General features: G+C 49.9%; 1 protein-coding gene across 2 annotated transcripts in view; it reads right to left on the minus strand.

Moving 5' to 3' along the window:
- Positions 1-8,974: 8,974 nt before the first annotated feature.
- LOC144605880 (synergin gamma-like) overlaps positions 8,975-19,019 on the minus strand; it is a 55,912-nt gene continuing 45,867 nt past the window's right edge. For both annotated transcript variants that reach the window (XM_078421512.1, XM_078421511.1), the window contains 2 exons: positions 15,502-15,603; positions 8,975-9,378 (listed from right to left, as the gene is read on the minus strand). In XM_078421512.1, the coding sequence (XP_078277638.1) occupies positions 9,208-9,378; positions 15,502-15,603 (273 nt within the window). In that variant the 3' untranslated portion in view covers positions 8,975-9,207. The remainder of the gene's footprint in view (positions 9,379-15,501; positions 15,604-19,019) is intronic.

The following is a 19,019-nucleotide window of genomic DNA, read 5'->3' on the forward strand; positions in this document are numbered from 1 at the left end:
ATTATGTTTACAGCAGCCAGATCAGCCCAGAGACAGAGCCTGCATTTCATTGACTATATTGCTACTTTCACCTCTTGGGAGCTTTCCCAGTTGACTGAAGAGCTGTTCTCATCATTAAATCACCATTTTTGTTGTTTAATAGCTTATTCATTATTAATTTCTATTGTTGCACTTTCTGAGGTCGAATGTAAGGGGAAAGTATGCAGTAAATGGGAAGATACTTAACAGCATTGATGTACAGAGGGATCTTCGTGTCCAATTACAGACCCCGAGGTCCCTGAAAAGGGCCACACAAGTAGATAGAGTGGTAAAGAGGGTGTATGGAATGGCTGCCTTCATAGGTCGGGACATTAGGTTTAAGAATCAGGAAATCACGTGGTAGTACGGCAGGACCTTGGTAAGGCCACATTTGGAGTACTGTGTGCAGTTCTGATTACCCCATTAAATGAACGATCTGGAGGGAGTGCAGGAAAGTTTAATAGAATGCTAGATAGACACTAAAGGCTGGAGTAACTCAGCGGGCCAACACAGCAGGACAGGCAGGTCGAGACTCTTCTTCAGAGACTGAAGGGTCTCAACCCGAAACGTCACCCATTCCTTCTCTCCAGAGATGCTGCCTGTCCTGCTGAATTACTACAGCATTTTGTGTCTATCTTCAGTTTAAACTAGCACCTGCAGTCCCTTCCTACAAATTAATAGAATGCTATCTGGATTAGAGGATATTAGCTGAAAGGAGAGGTTGGACAAACTTAATCATAGTGATACAGTGTGGAAACAGTCCTTCGGCCCAACTTACCCACACCGCCCAACAATGTCCCAGCAATACTAGTCCCACTTGCCTGTGCTTGGTCCATATCCATCCAAACTTGTCCTATCCATGTACCTGTCTAACAGTTTAAACGATGGGATAGTCCCAGCCTCAACTACCTCCTCTGGCAGCTTGTTCCATACACCCACCACCCTTTGTGTGGAAAAAGTTACCCCTACGATTCCCATTAAATCTTTTCCCCTTCACCTTGATCAATAGACAATAGAAAATTGACAATCGGTGCAGGAGTAGGCCATTCGGCCCTTTGCACCAGCACCACAATTCACTGTGATCATCCACAATCAGTGCCCCATTCCTGCCTTCTCCCCATATCCCTTGACTCCTCTATCTTCAAGAGCTCTATCTAACTCTCTCTTGAAAGCATCCAGAGAATTGGCCTTCACTGCCTTCTGAGGCAGAGAATTCCAGATTCACAACTCTCTGGGTGAAAACGTTTTTCCTCATCTCTGTTCTAAATGGCCTACTCCTTATTCTTAAACTGTGGCCCCTGGTTCTGGACACCCCAACATCGAGAACATGTTTCCTGCCTCTCGTGTTTCCAATCCCTTAATAATCTTACGTTTCAATAAGATCCCCTCTCATCCTTCTAAATTCCAGAGTATACAAGCCCAGTCGCTCCATTCTTTCAACATATGACAGTCCCGCCATCCCGGAAATTAACCTCGTGAAGGAAATTATACTCCCTCAATAGCAAGAATGTCCTTCCTCAAATTTGGAGACTAAAACTGCACACAATACTCCAGGTGTGGTCTCACCAGAACTGAAGAAGGGTCTTGACCCGAAACGTCATCCATTCCTTCTCTCCAGAGATGCTGCCTGACCCGCTGACTTACTCCAGCATTTTGTGTCTACCTTTGATTTAAACAAGCATCTGCAGTTTTCTTTCCTACACTGCTTACTTTCAGTGACTGATGAACAAGGACAACCACATCTCATTGTACATTCCCTTTTCTTAACTTGACACCGTTCAGATAATAATCTGCCTTCCTTTTCTTGCCACCAAAGTGGATAACATCACATTTATCCACATTAAACTGCACTTGCCATGCATCCGCCCACTCACACAACCTGTCCAAGTCACGCTGCATCCTCATAGCATCCTCCTCACAGTTCACACTGCCACCCAGCTTTGTCATCTGCAAATTTGCTAATGTTACTTTTAATCCTTTCATCTAAGTCATTAATGTATGTTGTAAATAGCTGCGGTCCCAGCACCGAGCCTTGTGGTACCCCACTAGTTACTGCCTGCCATTCTGAAAGGGACCCGTTAATCCCTACTCTTTGTTTCCTGCCTGCCAACCAATTTTCTATCCATGTCAATACTCTACCCCCAATACCATGTGCTCTAATTTTGCCCACTAATCTCCTATGTGGGACCTTATCAAAGGCTTTCTGAAAGTCCAGGTACTCTACATTCACTGGCTCTCCCTTGTCCATTTTCCTAGTTACATCCTCAAAAAATTCCAGAAGATTAGTCAAGCATGATTCCCCCTTCGTAAATCCAAGCTGACTCAGACCGATCCTCTTACTGCTATCCAAATGTGCCGATATTTCATCTTTTATAATTGACTCCAGCATCTTCCCCACCACCGATGTCAGGCTATAATTCCCTGTTTTCTCTCTCCCTTCTTTCTTAAAAAGTAGGATAACATTAGCTGCCCTCCAATCCACAGAAACTTATCCTGAATCTAGAGAATATTGGAAAATGATCATCAATGCATCCACAATTTCTGGAGCCACTTCCTTAAGTACCCTGGGATGCAGACCATCAAGCCCTGGGGATTTGTCAGCCTTCAGTTTACCCAACACCATTTCCTGCCTAATGTGAATTTCCTTCAGTTCCTCCGTCACCCTAGGTCCTCTGGCCACAAGTATATCTGGGAGATTGTTTGTGTCTTCCTTAGTGAAGACCTGTTCAAAGTGCCTGTTCAACTCGTTTGCCATTTCCTTGTTCCCCATAAGGAACCCACATTTGTCTTAACTAATTTTTTCTTCTTCACATACCTAAAGAAGTTTTTACTATCCTCCTTTATATTCTTGGCTAGCTTACCTTCGTACCTCATCCTTTCTCCCCGTATTGCCTTTTTAGTTATCTTCTGTTGCTCTTTAAAAGAGTCCCAATCCTCTGGCTTCCCGCTCTTCTTTGCTATGTCATACTTCTTCTCTTTTATTTTTATGCTGTACTTGACTTCCCTTGTCAGCCACGGTCGCCTCGTACTCTCCTTAGAATCTTTCTTCCTCTTTGGAATGAACTGATCCTGCAACTTCTGTATTATTCCCAGAAATACCGGCCATTGTTGTTCCACTGTCATCCCTGCTGGGGTCTCTTTTCAGTCAACTTTGGACAGCTCCTCCCTCATGCCTCCATAGTCCCCTTTGCTCAACTGTAATACTGACACATCCGATTATGCCTTCTCCCTCTCAAATTGTAGATTAAAACATCATATTATGGTCACTACCACCTAATGGCTTCTTTACCTTGAGTTCCCTTATCAAATCCGGTTCATTACACAACAGTAAATCCAGAATTGCCTTCTCCATGGTAGGCTCCAGTACAAGCTGCTCTAAGAATCCATCTCGGAGGCACTCCACAAACTCCCTTTCTTGGGATCCTATTCCTCTGATCCTCAATTCCCCTATTCTGGGCAAGAGACTCTGTGCATCTACCTGATAATAATAATAATAATAATAATATAATAATAATAATATTCATTTGTTGTCATTGCAACGAGTACAACAAAATTTAAAAATAACCAATCCTGACGGTGCGTAAAAACATATATGCAATAAATGCAAAAACAAATAAATACAATTATATTAAGTACAAAAGTTTTAACAGTGTTGCCTAGTGCAGAAGGTAGTGTTCAGTTCTCGTATGGCCCTGGGGTAAAAACTGTTCTTAAGTCTGTTTGTTCGGGATTTGATCGACCTGAAACGTCGACCAGAGGGCAGATGAACAGACGGTGGCCGTGGTGGGATGGATCTTTTATTATTTTGCCTGCTCTACTGAGGCAGCGTAGGCTGAACAGGTGCTCCAGGGAAGGCAGTGAGCAGCCGATGATCTTCTGGGCCGTCGTGATGACCCTCTGAAGGGCCTTCCTGTCCTTTTCTGAGCAGCTGGCATACCATGTGGTTATACAGTATGCCAGCACACTCTCGATGGAGCAGCGATAGAAGGACATCATGAGCTTCTCCTGCAGGTTGGTCTTCCTGAGGATCCTCAGGAAGTGGAGTCTCTGCTGTGCCTTCTTCACTGTGGTGATGGTGTTGGTAGACCAGGTAAGATCCTCTGCGATGTGCGTACCCAGGAACCTGAAAGCGGGTACCCTTTCCACACAGACCCCATTGATGTAGAGTGGGTCGTATTCTGCACTGGTTTTCCTGAAGTCTATTATGAGTTCCTTTGTTTTGGAGTTCAGGACAAGATTGTTCACTGAACACCATGCTGCCAGCCTTTGGATTTCATCCCTGTAGGCTGTCTCATCTCCTCCTGAGATGAGTCCAACCACAGTCGTGTCATCCGCGAACTTGATGATGGTGTGGTGGGATGGGTGGGGGCGCAGTCGTGAGTGTAGAGAGAGTAAAGGATCTATTCCTCTCATGATTTTGTACATCTGTATCAGATCATCCCGCATCCTCCAGCGCTCCATGGAATAGAGACCTAGCCTACTCAACCTTTTCCTATAGCTCACACCCTCTAGTCCTGGCCCTCTTAAGGTAAGAGGGGCAAAATGTAAAGGAGATATGCAGGTCTTTTTTTACACATTGGTGGGTGCCTGGAATGCACACAATGGTAGCATTTAAGTGGCTTTTAGATAGGCACATGGCATCATATTCAGCATGGACACTGTGGGCCGAAAGGCCTGTTCCTGTGCTGCACTGTTCTATGTAATCACTTAACATTAGGGTTAATTATTCGTCATTTGTGAAAAAAGTAGTGTCCTCAAGTAAGTATTTGTAAACGTTCACAGTGCACTAAATCGTTTCAAACTACATATTGTAACTTCATCTTTCATTCAAACCTGTAGATAATCTTCTTTTGAAGGATACTTGCCTTTTATTATTTTAGTTCCTTCTGTTTACATAGAAAATGCAAATAATAGTATTAATCTGGAGTGAACCTACTGAACAGTAAAAGCAACAAATGAGACATCTGTAACCTTGATTGGCCAAATGGGTATCCACATGAGATAAATAACCATGCATGACCCTTTGTTTATTCGTACACTTTCAAATGCTGTATTTAAATCTGTACTAGCATCCAGGTCCCAGTTAACTATCTGGGTGTTGTTTCAGCACTGTGGCGCAGCGGTAGTGTTGCTGCCTCACAGCGCCAGAGAAGCAGATTCGATACTGACTATGGGTGCTTGTCTGTACGGAGTTCGTACATTCTCCCCGTGAACTGCGTGGGTTATTTCCCCGGGAGCTCCGGTTTCCTCCCACACTCCAAAGACGTACTGGTTTGTAGACTAAATGGCTTGGTATATTTGTAAATTGTCTAGTGTGTGTAGGATAGTGATAGTGTGGGATCACTGGTCGGTGCAGACTCGGTGGGCTGTATTTCTGAACTAAACTAAACACTAAAGTGCATCTGTGTGCTCACCACCCAACAAGTGTTTCAAACGTCACAATGAAACATTGTTGGTGAGCAAATCAGGTCGTTTCAGGGTAGCACCTGTAGTGACAATGGTAGTGGATGCAGCCTGGATCCAGCACAATTTTATCGTGCACATGATTACATAGTGGACGTCACCCTTCTCTCGACGCGCTAAACCGTTGATGAGTACCATGCTCGCACAATTTCACGTTCCTGCAAAATCAGGAAAGAAGACGTTTAAACATCTTCAAACAGCCGGCCGTCAATCCCAAAGCTGGCCAGGCAAAGTGCTCCTTTAAAATAATCGTAACTGCAATAAAGTACCACATTCCACTGTAGACACATTTTGTGTTTATCTATCCAGCTGACCAATGACCTGAACGAGTTCTACTGCAGGTTCGAGAAACAGAAACATAACCCTGGGACACCCTCCCACCCCCACTCCCTCAATTACCACTTCACACCTACTCAAATAGACAATAGGTGCAGGAGGAGGCCATTCAGCCCTTCGAGCCAGCACCGCCATTCAATGCGATCATGGCTGATCACTCTCAATCAGTACCCCGTTCCTGCCTTCTCCCCATACCCCCTCACTCCGCTATCCTTAAGAGCTCTATCCAGCTCTCTCTTGAAAGCATCCAACGAACTGGCCTCCACTGCCTTCTGAGGCAGAGAATTCCACACCTTCACCACTCTCTGACTGAAAAAGTTCTTCCTCATCTCCGTTCTAAATGGCCTACCCCTTATTCTTAAACTGTGGCCCCTTGTTCTGGACTCCCCCAACATTGGGAACATGTTTCCTGCCTCTAATGTGTCCAATCCCCTAATTATCTTATGTTTCAATAAGATCCCATTCTGACAAAGTCTGACTCCATTCTGCAAAGACTGGAACCTTCCACCCCCACTCCCCCAATCACCACTTCACACCCACTCACAGCGTGACTCCAGTCTGCAAAGACTGGGCCCTCGTCCACTACCCACCCCTCCTTGCTGCCAACATCAGTCTGGCCACTTCTCCATCTCCAACAGTAGCAATTGCAGAGATGGAGAGGCTATTCAGGAGACAGAAAAGCCGGAAATCTCCAGAACCGGACAATGTTTCCCCCTCTACCCTCAAGCTCTGTGCCGAACAACCGGTCTACAAAGACATTTTTAACCAGTCCCTGTCAAACCTGCACTGTCCCTGCCTGCTTCAAAGACTCCACTATTGTCCCTGTACCCAAAAAGACAAGGATCACTGGTCTTAATGACTACAGGCCTGTCGCACTGACCTCTGTAGTCATGAAGACCTTTGAAAGACTTGAAAGACTTGTGCTGGCCCAGCTGAAAAACATCACAAACCCCCTGCTGGACCCCCTGCAGTTTACATAGAGGGCCAATAGATCGGTGGATGCCGCAGTCATTCTAGGCCTGCACTTCATCCTCCAGCACCTGGACCGCAAGTGGACCAACGCAAGGATTTTGTTTGTGGACTTTAGCTCTGCATTTAACACCATTGTGCCAGAGCTACTACACTCCAAACTCTCCCAGCTGACTGTGCCTGAACCCCTCTGTCAGTGGATCATCAACTTCCTGATGGACAGGAAGCAGCATGTGAGGCTGAGAAAGCACATCTCGGACCCGCAGACCCTCAGCATAGGAGCACCGCAAGGTTGCGTACTCTCCCCTCTCCTTTACTCTCTCTACACCAACGACTGCACCTCCACAGACTCCTCTGTCAAGCTCCTCAAGTTTGCGGATGACACAACCCTGATTGGACTGATCCAGGATGGGGAGGAATCTGCCTACAGACTGGAAGTGACACAGCTGGCATCCTGGTGCCATCGCAACAACCTGGTGCCATCGCAACAACCTGGAGCTCAATGCTCTTAAGGCAGTGGAACTGATTGTAGACTTTAGGAGAGCTCCCCCTCTAACTCCAGACAGACATCATTGACAGCTTGATGCATTATGCAGGCAAGTGTCTGGGCCAGTTCCAGATTTCAACGGGAAATGTTCACTCATGCAATCTAGTTGGCACGCAACAAAAAAGCTTTTCACTGTACCTCAGTACGTGTGACAATAAAATAACCTAAATTGAAACTAAACTACCCCAGAGTGGTACTGGTTTTGATGTGATTTGTGTTTGAAAAGGTCTCATTTCCAGGCAACTACTTGTAAATTTATCAAGTTAAGCGGCACCACGAGTGTTTATGAATTGGTCTGTCACTAAAACATTCATTGTGCACAAGCTTTCAGATTGCCCAGAGTAAAATTCATATCTTTAAACAAAATAGATGCTACTTAATAAATTAGTTATGGACCATAAGACATACCAAATCTCTCTCTTCAGCAGAAGGCTGCAACGACATCAAAATAAATCTGTCCAGGAACATCGTCACTAATATGTTCTTGGCAATATCGAGAAAAACGTACAGCTAAGGGTTAATTAATCTTGCCTTCATTGGTCAAGGCACTGAGTCAAGGTGCAGCTTTTTAGTACTTTGGCATTTGGAGTATTGCGTGCAGTTCTGGTGGCCCCATTACAGGGAGGATGTGGAGGCTTTGGAAAGGGTACAGGGAAGGTTGACCAGAATGATGCCTGGATTTGGGGGTATTAGCTACAGTGAGAGGTTGGACAGATTTTGATTGTTTTCTCTGGAATCCCGGAGGTTGAGGGGAGTCCTGATAGAAGTATATAAAATTATGAGAGATATAGATAGGGTAGACAGTCAGAACTTTATTCCCAGGATGGAAAAATCAAATACCGGAGGGCAAAGGGAATATGTTTTTATTTTACGCAGAGGGTGGTGAATGCCTGGGATACACTAACAGGGGCGGTATTTGAGGAAGTTTGGGATAGACATATGGATATGTGGAAAATAGAGATATATATCATATGCAAGCAGATAAGAGTTGTTCTTGACATCATATTCGGCACTGACATTGTGGGGCAAAGGACCTGTTTCTGTACTGTTCTATGTTTCATGAATACTGGGACAGAGAAATCCCATAAAGTTGGGTAAACTTGGCCAAATACCGTACTCGGCGGCACGGTAGCGCAGCGGTAGAGTTGCTGCTTTACAGCGAATGCAGCGCCGGAGACTCAGGTTCGATCCTGACTACGGGTGCTGCACTGTAAGGAGTTTGTACGTTCTCCCCGTGACCTGCGTGGGTTTTCTCCGAGATCTTCGGTTTCCTCCCACACTCCAAAGACGTACAGGTATGTAGGTTAATTGGCTGGGTAAATGTAAAAATTGTCCCTAGTGGGTGTAGGATAGTGTTAATGTGCGGGGATCGCTGGGCGGCACAGACTTGGTGGGCCGAAAAGGCCTGTTTCCGGCTGTATATATATGATATGATGATATGATATGAAATGGCACTGGACTAAACTAAATTGATATCCTGACCAAGGTTGGGATTAAATATAACCAGAATTTGTTTTAAAAAGCAATTTGTGCATTTCCCCTCCATGATTACTCAATTTAATACTGCACTGTTCATAGATTGCTCGTTTTGTCAAGCGAAAAACCTTGTTTTTAGACAAAGAAAATCACCAAAATCTCACTTTTATTCAATTACTTATTTCAAACTAGCTGAATGTATTTTTTTCCCGTATATAATACAAAGTGTCTTTGACAAAATGATTAATTTTGTGAAGCATTCTTTGGTTGTGGATGATCATCCATGATCACAGTGAATAGTAGAGCTGGTGCAAAGGGCCGAATGGCCTACTCCTATTGTCTATTGGTTCCAAGAATAAATACTGTTCACAGTCATTGAGGTGGAGGAAGAAACATCGTCACAACTGATGTCTTTGCAATTCAGCACAGGAACAAGAAGACTCCGAAGCCAGAGATCTTCCTTCAGCTGCCAGAAGACCTGGTAAATTGGAATCCACGCAGTTTAACCAGAAGTTAGCACAGCTGGCGTGATAGTGACAACTGTTGTAAAGCACTGCATTTGCCTTGCCCTGTAAAGAGAGAAGGAAAAGTAAAATAATTCTGCTAAGGATATACTCTCAGAATAATCCCCACGGTTTGAAAACTTCAAACCATTCATTCCAAACCCTGCAGCATTTTCTTTAGTTTAGTTTAGTTTAGAGATATGCACACAAACAGGCCCTTCAGCCCACTGAATCCACACCGACCAAAGATCCCCTTCACTAACACCATTACTACACACTAGGGACAATTTACAACTTTTACTGAAGCCAATTAACCTGCAAACCTGTACATCTTTACAGTGTGGGAGGAAACCGGAGCACCCGGATAAAACCCACGCGGTAATGGAGAGAATATACAAACTCCATACAGACAAGCACCCGTAGTCTGGATCGAAACCGGGTCTCTGGCGCTGTAAGGCAGCAACTACTGCTGCACCACGGTGTCACCCATTATATGAGTATTAATAGAGGGCATCTGTTACAAAATGCACCCAAACAATTAAAATGCACCCAGCACAGAATTAGGGGTTAATATATCAGTTATCATAAGATCATAAGTGATAGGAGTAGAATTAGGCCATTCGGCCCATCAAGTCCACTCCACCATTCAATCCTGTCTGATCTATCTCTCCCACCTAACCCCATTCTCTTGCCTTCTCCCCATAGCCTCTGACACACCTACTAATCAAGAATCTATCTATCTCCGCCTTAAATATATTTACTGACTGCCTCCAGAGCCTTCTGTGGCAAAGAATTCCACAGATTTACCACCTTCTGATAAAGAGATTCCAACTCATCTCCCTCCTAAAAGAACGTCCTTTAATTTGAAGGCTATGACCTTTCGTTCTAGACTCTCCCACTAGTGGAAACATCCTCTCCTCATCCACTCTATTCAAGCCTTTCACTATTCTCTACCTTTCAATGAGGTCACCCCTCATATTTCTAAACTCCAGCAAGTACAGGCCCAGTGCCGTCAAACGCTTATCATATGTTAACCTACTCATTCCTGGGATCATTCTTGTAAACCTCCTCTGTACCCTCTCCAGAGCCAGCACATCCTTCCTCAGATATGGTGCCCAAAATTGCTCACAATATTCCAAATGCAGCCTGACCTGCACCTTATAGAGCCTCAGCATCCCTGTTTTTGTATACAAGCCCTCTTGCGGGACTCGAGGTAAAAGAGCCATTAGGATGCAGTGATCACAATATGATAAGTTTTACTCTACAAATTGAGAGGGAGAAGGGAAAATCGGAAGTGTCAGTATTACAGTATAGCAAAGGGGATTACAGAGGCATGGGCAGGAGCTGGCCAGAATTGACTGGAAGGAGGCCCTAGCAGGGAAGATGGTGGAACAGCAATGGCAGGTATTCCTGGGAATAATGCAGAAGTTGCAGGATCAATTTATCCCAAAGAGGAGGAAAGATTCCAAGGGGAGTAAGACTGATGGGACTGAAGGCTGATAAATCCCCAGGTCCTGATGGTCTGCATCCCAGACTACTTAAGGAGGCGGCTCTAGACATTATGGACGCATTGGTGATCATTTTCCAATGTTCTATAGATTCAGGATCAGTTCCTGTGGATTGCAGGGTAGCTAATGTTGTCCCACTTTTTAAGAAAGGAGGGAGAGAGAAAACGGGAAATTATAGACTAGTTAGTCTGACATCAGTGGTGGGGAAGATGCTGGAGTCAATTATAAAAGACGAAATTGCGGAGCATTTGGATAGTAGTAACAGGATTGTTCCGAGTCAGCATGGATTTATGAAGGGGAAATCATGCTTGACTAATCTTCTGGAATTCTTTGAGGACATAACTAGGAAAAGTGACAGGGGAGAGCTGGTGGATGTGGTGTACCTTGACTTTCAGAAAGCCTTTGACATAGGAGATTATTGGGCAAAATTAGAGCGCATGGTATTGGAGGTAGGGTACTGACATGGATAGAAAATTGGTTGACAGACAGAAAGCAAAGAGTGGGGATAAATGGGTCCCTTTCAGAATGGCAGGCAGTAACTAGTGGGGTACCGCAAGGCTCGGTGCTGGGACCGCAGCTATTTACCATATACATTAATGACTTGAATGAAGGGATTAAAAGTACCATTGGCAAATTTGCAGATGATACAAAGCTGGGTGGTAGAATGAACTGTGAGGAAGATGCTATGAGGTTGCAGGGTGACTTGGACAGGTTGTGTGAGTGGGCGGATACATGGCAGATGCAGTTTAATGTGGATAAGTGTGAGGTTATCCACTTTGGTGGTAAGAATAGGAAGGCAGAGTATTATCTGAATGGTGTCAAGTTAGGAACAGGAGACGTACAACGAGATCAGTCACTGAAAGGAAGCATGCAGGTACAGCAGGCAGTGAAGAAAGCCAATGGAATGTTGGCCTTCATAACAAGAGGAGTTGAGTATAGGAACGAAAAGGCCTGTTTCCGGCTGTATATATATGAGGGCGGCACGGTAGCGCAGCAGTAGAGTTGCTGCTTTACAGCGAATGCAGCGCCGGAGACTCAGGTTCGATCCCGACTACGGGTGCTGCACTGTAAGGAGTTTGTACGTTCTCCCCGTGACCTGCGTGGGTTTTCTCCGAGATCTTAGGTTTCCTCCCACACTCCAAAGACGTACAGGTATGTAGGTTAATTGGCTGGGTAAATGTAAAAATTGTCCCTAGTGGGTGTAGGATAGTGTTAATGTACGGGGATCGCTGGGCGGCACGGACTTGGTGGGCCGAAAAGGCCTGTTTCCGGCTGTATATATATGATATGATATGATATGAAAGAGGTCCTTCTGCAGTTGTACAGGGCCCTAGTGAGACCGCACCTGGAGTACTGTGTGCAGTTTTGGTCTCCAAATTTGAGGAAGGATATTCTTGCTATTGAGGGCGTGCAGCATAGGTTTACTAGGTTAATTCCCGGAATGGCGGGACTATCATATGTTGAAAGATTGGAGCGACTAGGCTTGTATACACTGGAATTTAGAAGGTTGAGAGGGGATCTTATCGAAACATATAAGATTATTAAGGGGTTGGACACGTTAGAGGCAGGAAACATGTTCCCAATGTTGGGGGAGTCCAGAACAAGGGGCCACGGTTTAAGAATAAGGGGTAGGCCATTTAGAACTGAGATGAGGAAAAACATTTTCAGTCAGAAAGTTGTGAATCTGTGGAATTCTCTGCCTCAGAAGGCAGTGGAGGCCAATTCTCTGAATGCATTCAAGGGAGAGCTAGATAGAGCTCTTAAGGATAGCGGAATCAAGGGGTATGGGGAGAAGGCAGGAACGAGGTACTGATTGAGAATGATCAGCCATGATCACATTGAATGGCGGTGCTGTCTCGAAGGGCCGAATGGCCTCCTCCTGCACCTATTGTCTATTGTTTGACTTCTTTACAACTGATTTGACTTCCAGGTGAACTTATTGGCAATGCTGCACCAGCACTCCCTTTGCACCTCCGATTTCTGGATTATCTCCCCATTTAGAAAATAATCTATACCTTTATTCCTACTACCAAAATGCAGGACTCCACACTTTGTTACACTATATTCCATCTGCCACTTCTCTGCCCACTCTCCCAACCTATCCAAGTCCTTTTGCAGAGTTCCTGCTTTCTCTACACTACCTGCCCCTCCAACTATTTTCATATCATCCACAAACTGGGTCACAAAGTCTTCAATTCCCTCGTCCAAATCATAAATATAAAAACGTGAAGAGCACCCCCGACCCCTGCGGAACTCCGCTAGTCAATGGCAGCAAAGCAGAAAAAGCCCCCCTTTATTGCCACTCTTTGCCTTCTGCCACCCAGCCAACCTGATATCCATGCTAGTGTCTGCCCTTTGATACCAAGGGCTCTCATCTTCCTTAAGGCCCTGTCCCAGTTAGGCGTTTTTTAAGGCGACTGCCGGTGACTGTCATAGTCGTTACAGGTCGCCGAAAACACGGTGACTGGACCCCCCACGACAATGTCTACGACAAGCTACAACCTAGTCGATGTCAATGTTGTCCTTGACTTTTCTTGTCAGCCACAGTCGCCTCTTTCTCCCCCTAGAATCTTTCTACCTCTTTGGAATGAAAAAATCCTGCATCTTCCGAATTATTCCCAGAAATTCCTGCCATTGCTGTTTCACCGTCATCCCTGCTCGGGTCCCTTCCAGTCAACTTTGGCCCGCTCCTCCCTCATGCCTCTGTACTGCCCTTTACTCAGCTGCAATACCAACATCCGATTTCACCTTCTCCCTCTCAAACTGCAGATTAAAATTTATCATGTAGTGGCCCTAGTGGTCCCTTTACCTTGAGGTCCCTTATCAAATCCAGTTATTTGAATGCTGATGTGATAAAGGTATATCGAAGAAAGAACAAATTCCAAAAGCAAACTCATTTGGTGCTGACATTCCAAGCACAAATGGAAAATATTAGGCTGTGGTGGTGCCTGGGGATTAGGTCACTCCCTGGGTCACCCCCCTCGGCACTGAGTGGACAGGGGGGATTAGGCCACTCCCTGGGTCACCCCCCTCGGCACTGAGTGGACAGGGGGGATTAGGCCACTCCTTGGGTCATTCCCCTCGGCACTGAGTGGACAGGGGGGGATTAGGCCACTCCCTGGGTCACCCCCCTCGGCACTGAGTGGACAGGGGGGATTAGGCCACTCCCTGGGTCACCCCCCTCGGCACTGAGTGGACAGGGGGGATTAGGCCACTCCCTGGGTCACCCCCCTCGGCACTGAGTGGACAGGGGGGATTAGGCCACTCCCTGGGTCACCCCCCTCGGCACTGAGTGGACAGGGGGGATTAGGCCACTCTCTGGGTCACCCCCCTCGGCACTGAGTGGACAGGGGGGATTAGGCCACTCCCTGGGTCACCCCCCTCGGCACTGAGTGGACAGGGGGATTAGGCCACTCCCTGGGTCACCCCCCTCGGCACTGAGTGGACAGGGCTGTAGAGGGGTCTGGAGCTACGGGGTTTGCCTGAAGGGGCTAGAGTTTACTCGTGCGGGAGACTGAAGAGAGTGGATGTTCTGATGCTGCATTAAAGTTATTGTTAATCCTTACCTGGCGTCTTGCCTGATTCCTGTTGCGTCCAGACCCACTACACTGGTGACCCTCGACATTTCCTCGCAAGTCGCGATGGACCCGACCGCTCCTCAACCCGCCCTACCCGGCCCTGCCGGTCAGCCGCCTCTGGACCCTGCCGGTCAGCCGCCTCTGGACCCTGCCGGACCCCACCCCGTGAACCCTGCTGGTCAGCCACCTCTGGACCCTGCCAGACCCCCCCCCATGGACCCTGCCGACCGCACCGCTCTCCATGCCGTGGACCCTGCCGGACCCCACCGCGTGGACCCTGCCGGACCCCACCCCGTGGACCCTGCCGGACCCCACCCCGTGGACCCTGCTGGTCAGCCACCTCTGGACCCTGCCAGACCCCATCCCATGGACCCTGCCAGACCCCACCCCATGGACCCTGCCGGACCCCACCCCGTGGACCCTGCCGGCCCCCACCCCGTGGACCCTGCTGGTCAGCCACCTCTGGACCCTGCCAGACCCCACCCCATGGACCCTGCCGACCGCACTGCTCTCCACGCCGTGGACCCTGCCGGACCCCACCCCCACCCCGTGGACCCTGCCGGACCCCCCCCCCCGTGGACCCTGCCGGACCCCACCCCGTGGACCCTGCTGGTCAGCCACCTCTGGGCCCTGCCAGACCCCACCCCATGGACCCTGCCGACCGCACCGCTCACCACGCCGTGGACCCTGCCGGACCCCACCCCCACCCCGTGGACCCTGCCGGACCCCCCCCCATGGACCCTGCCGGACCCCACCCTGTGGACCCTGCTGGTCAGCCACCTCTGGACCCTGCCAGACCCCACCCCATGGACCCTGCCGACCGCACCGTTCTCCACGCCGTGGACCCTGCCGGACCCCACCCCCACCCCGTGGACCCTGCCGGACCCTCCCTGTGGACCCTGCCGGACCCCACCCCCACCCCGTGGACCCTGCCGACCGCACCGCTCTCCACGTCGTGGCCTTGAAGCTGCCTCCCCTGTGGACCGACGACCCTGACTTCTGGTTTGACCCGCGAACCCTCTCAATGACCTGTGTCCATTCATATTTAGCAATCTGCCCCATGCTTCAGCAACACATAGCCGTCCAGAATCGTTTATACTTGCATTTAGTTCATTCCCTGCTCTGAACAGACACACTCCACAGGTTTTGATCTGCCCAGTTTCTGAATCAGTTGCAGGTGAACAGTCAGGGGTCAGTTCAGAAGACTGCAAAATAAAAGAAGATAAACCTCCAGTTAGCTGGGTTATGCTGCTTGCTCTCAACAACCAATCGGATGTACCTTTTCCACTGGGGTTAGGTCTATGATTGGGGTGTTACAGGATAAGTCACACTGCAGCAATGCTTAAAAATAAACCAGACTAATGCATCTGCTTGCAAACACCAAAAACTGTCATGGAGATTACAGTGCACAACCGAGATTACAGTGGAGATTACACATGGAGATTACAGTGCACAACCGAGCCTATGTCCACACTGACCGTTCTCCCCATCTACACAAATCCCATTTTTCCGTCTAAATGTCTCTTAAACATAGTGATTGCATCTGATTCCACCCCCTGCTCCAGCAGGGAATACTCAATATCAACCACTCTTAACCCTCATTAAAACTGCTTCCTCCGACCTTAAAGCTCTGCCCTTTGCTTTTACCATGAGAAAAGATTTCTACCCATCTACCCCATACATTTTATATACTTTTATCAGGACAGTGTTCAGCCTCTGCTCCAGGGAAATCAAACCCAGCCTATCCACCGGGGAGCAGCGAGGCGAGGACCGATGGGTAGTGAGGTGAGGCGAGGCCTGGGGAGCGGCGAGGCGAGCCAAGGCCCAGGCAGCGGCGAAGCAGGGGTCCGGCGAGCGGCGAGGCGAGGCGAGTCCCGGCGGGCGGCGATGTGAGTCCCAGTGAGTGTCAAGGCGAGGTCCGAAGAGGCGAGTGGTGAGGTGAGTCCCGGCAAGCGGCGAGGCGAGTGGCAAGGCAATGCGAGCGGGCGGTGAGGAGAGGCCTAGAACGGCGAGCGGCGAGCGGCGAGGTGACTGGAGGCCCGGCGAGCTGCAAGCCCGGCCCTGCAAGTGTAGCGGTGAGAGAGGCCCAGTGAACGGACTGGTTACGCCGGGCGAGCGGTGAGGCCAGGCAAGAGGGGAGGGGGGAATGGGGCGGGGCGGGGTGGGGCGAGGCGGGGCGGGGTGAGGCGCGGCGAGGTGAGGCGGGGTGGGGCGGGGTGGGGTGAGGCGGGGTGGGGCGAGGCGGGGTGGGGCGGGGCGAGGCGGGATGAGGCGCGGCGAGACAGGGTGGGGCGAGGCGGGGTGGGGTGAGGCGGGGTGGGGCGAGGCGGGATGAGGTGCGGCGAGGCAGGGTGGGGCGAGGCGGGGTGGTGTGAGGTGGGGTGGGGCGAGGCGCGGTGGAGTGGGGTGAGGCCGGGTGGGGTAGGTGGGGTGGGGTGGGGCGAGGCGGGGTGGGGTGAGGTGGGGTGGGGCGAGGCGGGGTGGGGCGAGGCGCGGTGGGGTGGGGTGAGGCCGGGTGGGGTAGGTGGGGTGGGGTGGGGCGAGGCGGGGTGGGGTGAGGTGGGGTGGGGCGAGGCGCGGTGAGGCGGGGTGGGGCGGGGTGGGGTGAGGCCGGGTGGGGTGAGGCGGGGTGGGGTGGGGCGAGGCGGGGTGGGGCGAGGCGGGGTGGGGCGAGGCGGGGTGAGGCGGGGTGGGGCGAGGCGGGGTGGGGCGAGGCGGGGTGGGGCAAGCGGCGGGGCAAGTGTCAAGGCATGTGTTTTCCTCTTTTTAAAAAATGCGAGGCAAAATCGGAATGGCAGAAATGAAATAAGAAGGCGGATGCTTTCTGCCAAATTCAGAAGGGTTCGGAGGTCTGCATGACCTCGGAGGTCTTCCTCCCTCTTGGCATGATGTTAAAAAGAGATAGAGATATTGATCAGGTGAGGGGAGGGGGATAAAGTTGGTGGAGGGGGGATGGAGTGTGTGAGTGGGATTCTTTAAAACAACCTTAACTCAATTTCAATTAATGTAGGGGAGGTTTGGGGGAACTTTTAGACAATAGATACACAACTCTCTGACTGAAAAAGGTTGGGGGGGGGGGGGGGGTTATCTTTAACAGATCAGCATGCAAAAACTTTTGTTTGTTTGTTCCAGAACTACAGCCAAAACGGTACACGATAGCGCGACAATTTTATGTCCAAATTACCGTCGTCCTGTGGTCTTATTGGAAGACGTTTCATTGAAATAGGTGGTATATTTTTAAAAGTTATTCACATTTTAAAGTTTAAATCTATCTCCTAGGGAGGGGGTTGGAGGGAGGAGAGAGGAGGGGGGGAAGGAGAGGGGGTGAGGAGAGGGGGTGGAGAGGGGGAGGGGAGGGAGGAGAGGAGGGGGGGAGGAGAGGAGGGGGAGAGGAGAGGAGTTGAGAGGTGGGGGAGGAGGAGAGGAGGGGGGAGGAGAGGGGGGGAGAGGGGGGAGGAGAGGGGGAGGAGGAGAGGGGGAGGAGGAGAGGGGGAGTAGAGAGGGGGGGGTTTGAGGATAGGGGGAGGGGAGGGAGGAGAGGAGAGGAGGGGAGGAGAGGAGAGGGGAGAGGAGAGGAGTGGAGAGGTGGGGGAGGAGGAGAGGAGGGGGGGAGAGGAGGGCGGAGGGGGTCGGGCGCTGTGCGGATGCGGGAGGGGGTCAGGCGCTGTGCGGATGCGGGAGGGGTTTGGGCCCAGCGGGTCCGCTTGGTCTAATCAGTCTGACCTTTAACTGCTTGGCGGTGACCCAGCGGGGCTGACGGTGAAGGAGACGCCCGTGGCTGAGACAGACAGAGCGGCAACAGGAGCGGTGGCGCTGAGCGAGAGCTGTCGATGAAGGCTGCGATGGAGACGCCCGGGATTTAGAGCGGGCAGCATGGTAGCGCAGCGGTAGAGTTGCTGCTTTACAGCGAATGCAGAGCCGGAGACTCAGGTTCGATCCTGACTACGGGCGCCGTCTTTAAGGAGTTTGTACGTTCTCCCCGTGACCTGCGTGGGTTTTCTCCGAGATCTTCGGTTTCCTCCCACACTCCAAAGACGTACAGGTATGTAGGTTATTTGACTGGGTAAATGTAAAAATTGTCCCTAGTGTGTGTAGGATAGTGTTAGTGTGCGGGGATCATTGGGCGGTGCGGACTTGGTGGGCCGAAAAGGCCTGTTTCCGCGCTGTATCTGAAATAAAATAATAAGCAACGGCGGTGACGGCGGTGGAGACGCGATGGTTCAGCGGGAGCCTGGGGGGGGCGGTGATGGTGGGGCGGGGCGGCGGCTATTATGGAGCTGCCCGGCCGGCCGGGGTTTGGAGCGGGAGCAACGGCTGCGGTGATGCCGGGGGCGGGGCGGGGGTCAGGGGGGGCATAATGAAGACGCCCGGCCGAGGTTTGGAGCGGCGGCGACACTCCCCCCACTTGGGCCGGGAAACTAAATGGGCTTCTGGCGGGAAGTGGAAGCTGAACGAAAATGGCGACCCTCGCCCCAACTGCGCACGCGCAGTCAGCCGGCGGCCATCTTACGTAAGTGTAGGCGCTGGTCTGGCGGCCATCTTATGTAAGGACCGACCCTCCCCGACTGCGAATGAGGGGGTTTTTAAAAACATTAAAATGTGAATAACTTTAAAAATATAA

Source organism: Rhinoraja longicauda, chromosome 25, assembly GCF_053455715.1.
Source record: "Rhinoraja longicauda isolate Sanriku21f chromosome 25, sRhiLon1.1, whole genome shotgun sequence".
Taxonomy (NCBI): domain Eukaryota; kingdom Metazoa; phylum Chordata; class Chondrichthyes; order Rajiformes; family Arhynchobatidae; genus Rhinoraja; species Rhinoraja longicauda.